Below are 9,444 nucleotides of genomic sequence, written 5' to 3' on the forward strand. Positions count from 1 at the left end.
AATCTGTGATAGCTGCCACCATGCAGAAGGTGCGTGTAGTCATTTACCTGAAAAGGCAACAGATTGTTGCCATTGTCCGTCCTGAACGCGTTGTCTTCCATCCAGGATTTGGGGGTTAAGGGTGCAGCCCGTGGGAACTTCGGAGGGGCAATGACATTGCTGGAGAAGGGCTTTTTAAGGGGTGAAATGGGATTGAGGGGGGAGGGTACGCCGACTCCCACTCCCACGCCAACCCCCACTCCAACTGCCCTTCGAGGGTCCCTACCAGCCTGCAGCCCACCCCAAGGGTTGGAAGGTGTACTCCAAGCCGCGTTTTGATGATTATTCCAGCTGGAGGAGGAAGAAGAAGAGGCAGAGGAGGAAGACGGTTTGCTGGTCATGATGGGCTGATGGCTGTAAGCAGCATTTCTCTGGGCGAAAGGTGCCTGATTAGGACTTACAGGTGACCTCCGCTGCTGCTGCTGCTGCTGAGCTTGCTGCTGCTGCTGCTGATGTTGGTGGTGTTGAGTCTGAGCTAGGCCAATTTGAGGTGAGAAAGTGCCACCAAATACAGGGTTGACATGGTGTGGAAAATTCTGGAAAAGCATTGTCCCATTGACTGGAGTAATCCCTTGGAAAAAGCTATCATCCACCGTGTTTGTGGTCCCTGTAGACCAGGTGCTGCCAAACGAGGGAGACAAGGAGGTGCCGGCTGCAGGTTCTTGTTGAGGCTGGTGAAAGCTCAAGCCAGGCAAAATGGGAGACTCCATCTGCATCTTCTCCTTGCTATTTTGGGAAGGAGCCGATGTGCCGATACTAGTCACTGAACTGTTGTCTTCTGGTTTGGGTGTCTCCGACGAGATGGGTGTAGAGGGGGCTTCTGCTGAGTTTGGATCTTGCTGCTGCTGCTGCTGCCGCTGCTGCTGGGGCTGGGCTTTGCTTTTGTCCATCAGTAAATCATCCTGCATGGTTTGCGCAGCTGAAACAGTAGGGGAAAAAACCACAAAGACAGATTATTAACATTGTCATTCATACCACAAACCAGTCTGTTTTAATCATTTGCCAGCCAAAAATCTCGTCCTATTGCTAGTACTACGCTACAGTATATTGCAAGGCAAACCCGTAATCTTCCCCCTCCCCCATTTAGGAAAATGTAACCTTTGATCGTGCTAGATTGCCTTTAAAATATTTTTTAAGATGCTTCACCCTTTTTGATGCCTTGTTTCCCTTCAGCCTAAATGAGAGATGTGCTTATAGGGCAGAGATATACAGCAATTTCGCCACGTCTCTTTTCTCTTACACCGGAACTCAGAGCTCTCACCCTGCAATGAGAAACTGATTCTGGTTCCTGTTTTTCCAAGCACCCTCCTCCTCCACCTCCTCCCCCTGGTTATTTGCATACGTCAATAAATACTGCTGCGTCCTTCAGCAAGGTTAAAAAGACACCAGTCTTCGCTCTTCTCCACCCCCTTTTCTATTAGGGGACCTTTAAAGGAGCCGGGTCCCGATTTTCCTTAATCAACAAGCAAGCTTGCAGCGATTGAGGTTTATCAGAGAGAAAGCGCACACGGACGCTCGCACTGATATGGGAATACGGGAGCGGCTCGTCGCTGCACAATCGCTTCCTGCCCGCTCCCTGCGCCCAGCCCGCGCCGGCTCCGGGCAGCACAGCCCATGGCACAGCCGGCAAGGGGGGCCGGGGGGCGGAGACACTTCGTGTACAAAGCCACTGATGGGTGGTAGATTTGCCTTCGGTGACCTTAGGATCTCTCCGCGTAAAATGCTGTTTTACATCAAAGCAGTCCTTTACTTGAAGGTATAGCTATCTACTCCCTCTATTAATATACATACCCGCTCTATTTATACACACACGTATGAAATCATCCGTAATTTGTTCATTAGAAAAACATAAGGTCAAAATCTGCAGACTGGGAGGTATTATTAGACTGTGATCTTTCTGACGCTTTCAAATAAAATATAAAACCAGGGAAAATCGAAATACTTACAATATAGACATGCTGCATGTTAGAAACCGTGTTTTTATGCACAAGACAAAGGCTAGTGATGCAAATTATTTGCTAAATTAATACATGAGTTTAAACTTTAGAAAGGAAATGCATGTGCTATGATTGAGCCTTATATCTGCTAGAGAAGGTGATCCATATGAAACAGGAGAGATAATATAATTTTATTATTATTTTGAGACCCAATAGTACTAATACAATACAGACATAGATGAACAGCAATTGTATGAAATCACAATAGGAACCTCTACATTTTGTAAGCTTTTGATTGAGATTGAAGAGGTAATTCTAAATCTCAAAAGAATTTTAAATGAGCCCCAAATCATAGTTACTTTAATTGAGTAACTGTATCAAAGATGGCCCTTACTGAATACCTAATTGCATTTCTATTGAGTTAATCATATGACATTTACATGCCTAAGATTGCATTTTTTTGAATTGTTTTTTTAATGTAACAAAGTAAAGCCAAATCAATTAACTATTTAAGAAAGGTGGCAAAGTGTGAAATTGTCAACGCTGTCCTTTCTGACATCAGATGGTCCAGGTGTATCTAACATTTTTTGTTCTTTCCTTTAAATAATTTCTGAGGCATGCACACACATTTTAGTTAAAATGAATGTCAGGAGAGGTTTCTGCTATCAAGTAAGTTACTGCTTATGTTTCCCCTTATTTACCAGTTCAACATGGAAAACAAGCAGCAAGGCTTCCTGAGCAGACTATGCTGTGAGACAACATTAAAGCAAGCTCCTAAGGATGGGAGCATTGTATCTGTTCCAGGCAGCGTTGCTCCTGCTGCTGGGAGTGCAGAAAACCTTGCAAGGCAGTGTAAAGCAATACTGCAGTAAACCACAATATGCCAAGCTCTGTCTGTGTAACTTTCCATTAGTTTCACTTCTACCCACACCACTATTACTCCTAAGGCTACATAAAACTACTGATGATTCCACATCAGAAGGAGAAAAGGATCATGTGTATCCCTCTCCCCTGGTTCTGAGCTATCAGTATAAAAATACATTTAGACAGAAAAACATAGCAGCTGAAATGTTAAAATTCTGTCGTCAATAAAGTTATATTTAAATTAGTTAGTCACAAGGTTATCTATAGTGGCTAGCACAGCAGTTGCTTCAAATATCTACCTTGACTTAGCTAGCTGGTTTTGAACTTTATCCTAAAGACTTTGATTCACATTCCCTTCCATACTGCTTCTTAAAGGAAAAAAATCACTGCACAGTTCAACCCTCTTGTCAAGGTCAAGACCTTCCTTTAATGAATGAAGCCAGTCCAAATGAAAAAATACTGGTTAATAAATGACTTTGAAAGACAGGCCAGCCAATGTCTAATGTTGGACTAGTATGCAGTACTCTTGATTATTTGCTGGTGTGAGTATTTGTACAAATTTACAATCCAGTACAGGAGATCTATATCCCCACAGCAATACCAGCTCCATTTGCATGCAGAAACCCACGCAGCCAACACAGAAATGTTTAAGGAACAGTTACCTTTAGATTTTCTGTATTTAAAGATCAACAAAAGGACAGTATATTTATTTTCTTCTTTCAGGTTTGGTATATGACAAATAGTCGACCAGTCTGGCAAGAGCACTTTGACAACTGGAAGCTTTCAGCGCATGCTCTCCCAAGGAATCATGGGGTTTGAAGTCTTACCTATAGATAGCCTTTCACTGCTGCTTCCTGAAAGGAAGAGAGCTCGAAAGGGAAAAAAAATACGTGCACGCTCCCTCTTCCCAGGGAAAACTGCTGTAATCTGAATCATCAGCTCGGAGAAAATATGTCAGACTGAGCTGAAAGTAACTAAATATGAGCTTTTAAACAGTTTGATTTAGAAGCCCAGCTACCTATTCAGAACAATTGCTAAACAAAGAAGTGGTTACAGTATTCCCAAACTTCCCTTACAAATTCCTAGCAAAAGAAATTAATTATAAGCTCATACCAGCTATAAAGTTTAAAGCTGTGAAAAAGGAAATTTTGTCACGTTGCTTAGCTGAAGAATATATTAAATAACCATGTCATAATATAATTTCTAAATATATTCTGAAACTCAAACACAAATAGGTCAAGAATGAAAATTTAAAAACAAATCAAAATCAGCACATAGATGAAAAGTTGTACTATTTGAATAGTTTCCAATGTTCAAGTTACAACTTTTTCATTACTGAGCTGTTGCTACACTGAAAATTCTACCAAAAAATAAGCTGCTCAGAAAAAAAACCAAGGTGTGAATGTTACTATTTAACATTCCATCTATTCTGTACACGGTGATGCCACACTTCACCTCCCTCCCCTTCACTACCCACCATCTACAGATCTCCAGCCTCCACATCAATACACAGCCTGACAGGAGTTCCTCTCATAAGACATTAATATTGTGATCATTAATGTAGGTCGTGTAAAGTTTTCAGAATTTCATTCACTGGCACTTGGTGTTCTGTTTTGCACTAGTCCATTAATTATTTCGCATTTTTATTCTGGGTAATTCATAATACTAATTATTCAGGACCAAATAGTAATGCTCGTATGGAAATTACATAGTTGAAATCAGAAGTGTGAAAATAACAACATTTAATAAAAGTGCAGGCTGATTTTCCAAGGATGAAATATGCAAAGCTTTGTGCATGAAAGAGAGATGACTAAAGCCAAGAAAGATAAATTAGGGCAGTTGAGAGTGAGCTCACACTGAAGTCTCTGCTTTCTGCAGTCTGCTTATGTTGGACTCTATGGTCTGCCTGCCCTAAATCAACACTGTAATTAAGGGTTTCTCAACACTTGCTCTAACCTGTTTGTGCTACTCTGAATCATTAAAAGCAGCAAAACTGCTTTCTTACAGCAATTGAAAATACTTAGTTTTATGAACTATCCCACCTATCACAGGGCTGGCTCTAGGCATTCTATGGCCCTCCTTTATGTCCCTATTTATTTCGGGGTTATTGTTTTTCAGATGATTTGAGGATTCACATGCAAGGGACTGCACTGTTTCTGTCAGTTCTTCCCAGGAGACAGTTTCACTTGGTAGATCAATCATTATGATGAGGAAAAGCACTCCAGAACCAAAGAAAATCAAGACATAAAGACAGTTTTTGATCAACTAGCCACTAGCAGAAAGCAATTATTTTTTGTTTTTAGCAATCAACTCTTTAATAACTGGAAGTTAAAAGACAGTAACACCAGCCGATTCAGAACAAGAGATCTTAATTCACTCTGGTATATGAATTACTTCACCTGGGCCAGTTCCAAAGAAACAAATGTAAAAAAGGCCCTAATAAGCCAAGCTAATTCAATTACCATTGTATAAAGTGTACTTTTAAGAAATTAATTATGAAGCTATTTAAGCCTCTTTAAGCCTCCCATGACTAACAAACCATGCTAGTCTTTTTGACAGAAAGTGACTATTCCAACTAGCTTGAAGGTTAAAATTAAGTGTTAAGCTTATAAAAAAAACCCCTAAGTTTTATTGTAGAAACATTTTTTCAGCTTAGATTAGTTTCCTTTTAGCCTAATTGAGGGCTACTTATCTTTTAAAAAATTGAACCAAGTAGATGAAAAATACCTAACTGATCTTGTAATTTAATTTTACATATTACTATCACAGCAGTTAACATTTAGATTTACCAATATAGAATACTCCTATATCACCAGGTTACTCACCTTTATTGAAAACAGCAAATAATTGCAACAGTTTTAATACTGTCAGATCAGAAGAACTGCATTAAGGTACAGTTCCTTCATTATTTGTCCTCTTTTCCTCACTGAAATAGCCATCATATATACATACACATATAATCTACATCCATGTCATTCTTTCAGTAATTGTCTGTCAACTTCTTTATTAAGCTTAAATTTGTATAAATTGGTTATCAAACCATCTCGTATTTCAAGAGTTGATATTTTGCAGTAAATCTGATCAATTTTAAGCCCTAAATAGCTTATATTGCTTTTGGTGATTTTCATTAAGTTCTCTACTTGCCTTCAAATGTGCAGTTTTACTTAAATCAAAATGGCTGCTACCTCCAGTCAGTGTCCAGGAGCTGAACTCCAACAAATCTGCAGGAAGAGCAGCCACTTTCCCTCACTTTGCACTGGCCAAACAGAATCTGCTCTCAGGAGAGCTCTCTCTCAGCTCAAAAATCATTTACTACCAGGTGAAGGTAAGAGATGACAGAGTGAGGCACTGCAGTGAATGTCATAGAAGGAAGAAACAAAGAAGGATCTATTAAGGGATGGTATAGGAAGCATTAGTTTAAAAATTTTTTTAAAATGCAAAAGGCAATCTGAGATTTATAGTGGAAATTGTCAATGCAAAGAAGGAAGCATAAGGAACAAAAAGTGGAAAGAAAATGAAGAGAAAAGAGGGATGAGGGAGAGTGAAGGAGGAGATTGTAGGGGAGAATAAGGCAAACATTTGAATAGAGCAGCTGCATATCCGGTCTTATTAAAGAGAACAGAGAAGGATGGAACGACAACTCTTGCCCTGTCTGGGAGTAAGGAGGTTATATATGTATTTTAAGATTCCAATTTGATTTTGGAAAGAGCAGACAAAGAACACCTACCCCAAACTGTCCAACACTTTCCACAAATCAGTTTTTGGATTTCAGAATCTTTAAGCTATTTACAGGATGTTAAGAGGTCTACCATTATAGAATGCTTTGGGTTGTAAGGGACCTTTAAAGCTCCTCTAGTCCAACCTCCCTGCAATGAGCAGGACATCTTCAACCAGATCAGGTTGCTTAACCTGACCTTAAATGTTTCCTGGTATGAGGAATCCACCCTCTCTTTGGGCTGTGGCAACACAGATTCTTTCCCATGGGAACTTTTCTCTTCTTCTTTCTATGTTTTGTAAATAAAGATAAAGTTTTTATGTTATTGAAATGGCCTTTTGGATACAGGCAGTTCAAGCCTGGACCAATCAGTCCCGGGGGGAGGATTAATTGGTCCAATTCGAACAGCCTGCTGATGTCTATATAAAATTGCCAAATAAATAATAAAATCAGAACCTTTTGATCACCCAAGAGGTCTCGACTCTTCACTCTGCTAGTGGTCCAACAATGACACTGGGCAACCTGTGCCAGTGCTTTACTACCATCACCATAAAAGATTTCTTCCTTATGTTCAATCTAAGTCCACCTTCTTTTTGTTTAAAACCACTAAAGCTTGTCCAATTATGCTTTTATGTATCCTACTATGCTTTTATTTTTCATGCTTGGAAAAAAAGTAGAGTTTTAAAAAAAGTATGTCCAAACCTACTAAGTGTTCACTATTTGACCCCATATTCAAGTTTTGTCTGGTCCAGTCTTGTCATACCTCCTTGTGCCAGTGGTAAAGCAAAGCAGCCAACTTTGTCCCAGACAGTTCCTTAGCCCCAGGTGGTAGCCAAGTGATCCTGGGTTCTGGTTCCATTTCTTCAGGTAAATATCCTTCACAGCCATTATTAGTCACTATGAACTTTATCATAAATAGCAGGCAACTAGCATAACCCTTCAACTCCAAAGCAAAAATACAGAAATTGCACAAAGCACATACTCCTAAAAATAAAACCAGCTTCCCTATTTCCATTTGTAACACTTGAGAATAAATATAAAAAACCTAAGCTAGGCTAGCCTTGCTGCTCAATGTTCTGGCCAATAGACAATGAACTTAGTCCAGACCAAGAATAGGAACCAGAAACTCTTGATATCTAATATTGCTCTTGCATGCCACGGACAGCTGTAATTGGGACAGTGTGTATTAGGATCTCTTCCAGGAGGTCATGTCCATGTGTTTCACTCAGGCCACTGTACATCCAACACTCCTTAGCAGTGGAAGCAACACTGAATTTTATGGTCCCAAGAATAAGCACAAAGCAAATTTTCTGAGACAGGATGTTGATGCCTTCTTCCTACCTGTTTCTATACCTCCTGTAAGGAACATTTACATCTCTGTAAATACTTCAGCATTCCTCTTTATATTTGTAGCAATTAGAAAATAAACAACACCCTTCCTACCTTTATACACGCCCTTACTATTATACATGTAATAGTGCTTACAAGTCCAAGTCCACGTATTTTACACACATTTTGACAACACTTTTCTCTAAACAAAGACTCTCAAAACCAGACTGATTTTCCCTAGCTAAGGTAGCACAGTAAAAAAATCTAGTATATTTCCTAAACTCGCCTTCCAAATCCACCTGGCCTCTATTGTCACATACATGCAAATACTTGATCTCAACCAAGAACAGCTGTAGGCTGATGTAGCTGCACAGTTGCACCCCGGGCTTGGCCCTGTAAATCACAACCTTGAACAGCAACTGCAGTGTAATTTACACGAGGTACAGGGACTAGTTTCACGTAGCAAAACTTACTACAAGAGCTATTCTTTAAAAATATAACCTGAAAAGGAAAATTAAAAGTTGATTTTTACTAACCAATGTTTCCAAGAATCTATCACATCACAACTGCCTCTGAAAAACATGATATTGCCTTTGCTGGGGGAGCATAGTGTGAGGGCAGGAGACAGACAGCCAGGGTGGAGAGAACTGGAAAGGCAACTTCTTTCCAGGTGCTATCCACCCCTTTGCTCTGGAAAGGCTATTCGACTTCTAAATTCAACAACGATTTTAAGCACCTTAGAATGACTTTTTCCCACTTGGAAGCACACCAGCAAACCCAAAAAAGAGCACTGACATTACCACCCGCCGTGCCATCCCTCACTCCACTTGCACACAGAGCCTGTGGTCACCGGGCCTCCACTGAGTACCGAGTGTCCCTTACAAGGGCGCCGGGTGCTTGTCCTTGTCATTGACAACACCACCACAGAAACGGATTAATTTCCCTTCCGCCGTTCCAGCCACCGCCCCTGTGGGCAGCCCCGCGGCGGCTGGCGGCTGGCAGGGTCCCCTCCGTCATGAGGGCAGCCCCGGGGCCCGCGGCCGGGCAGAGGCGGGGGCCGCCTGCACCTGTTCGGCAGGGAGGGAACGGGGGATGCTCCTGCCCGAGGGCTCCCTGCGGGAACGGGGAGCGGGCACAGCAGGCTGCCCGGCCTTTCTTTCCCTCCCTCCTTCCTTCCTTCCCTCCCTCCCGCCCTCCACCCGTGAGGGGTCCGGCCGGCGGCGGGGGGCGGCAGGAGGGGCGGCAGCCGCCGGGCGCGGACCTTCCCCCCCGGACCCCGCTCAGCCACCCCGCCGCGCTCCCTCCCGTACCTGCCCCGCGCGCGGAGCCGGGCAGCGACTGCGCGACGGCGGCGAGGAGAGACATGGGCAGGGCAGGGCAGCGGGAGCGCCCCGCCGGACCTTTAAACCCGCGCCGGCGGCGGGACTACAGCTCCCAGCGGCGGCAGGACTGCGGCGGCACCGCGGCGGGACTACGGCGGGACTACAGCTCCCGGCGGCCCCGGCGCTCCGGGCACGGCTCTCGCTCGCGCTCTGCCCTCGGCGCAGGCGCGCTGCGGGG

At 42.8% G+C, this 9,444-nt stretch overlaps 1 protein-coding gene across 10 annotated transcripts in view; it reads right to left on the reverse strand.

Annotated features, from left to right (window-relative positions):
* The window catches only part of CPEB3 (cytoplasmic polyadenylation element binding protein 3), an 80,602-nt gene extending 71,242 nt beyond the window's left edge, over nt 1–9,360 (reverse strand). For 2 of the 10 annotated variants that reach the window (XM_085065182.1, XM_085065178.1), the window contains exons 1-2: nt 1,301–1,641; nt 48–958 (exon numbers count right to left, since the gene is read on the reverse strand). In XM_085065182.1, coding sequence (XP_084921308.1) covers nt 48–958; nt 1,301–1,379 — 990 coding nt within the window. In that variant the 5' untranslated portion in view covers nt 1,380–1,641. Of the gene's footprint in view, nt 1–47; nt 959–1,185; nt 1,644–3,502; nt 3,625–9,194 lie in introns of those variants that run through there. The other 8 variants (XM_085065180.1, XM_085065184.1, XM_085065187.1 and 5 more) reach the window with 8 other exon arrangements.
* Between the last annotated feature and the right edge of the window lie 84 nt (nt 9,361–9,444).

This window comes from Lichenostomus cassidix, chromosome 6 (assembly GCF_008360975.1).
Source record: "Lichenostomus cassidix isolate B80296 chromosome 6, HeHo_3.0, whole genome shotgun sequence".
Taxonomy (NCBI): domain Eukaryota; kingdom Metazoa; phylum Chordata; class Aves; order Passeriformes; family Meliphagidae; genus Lichenostomus; species Lichenostomus cassidix.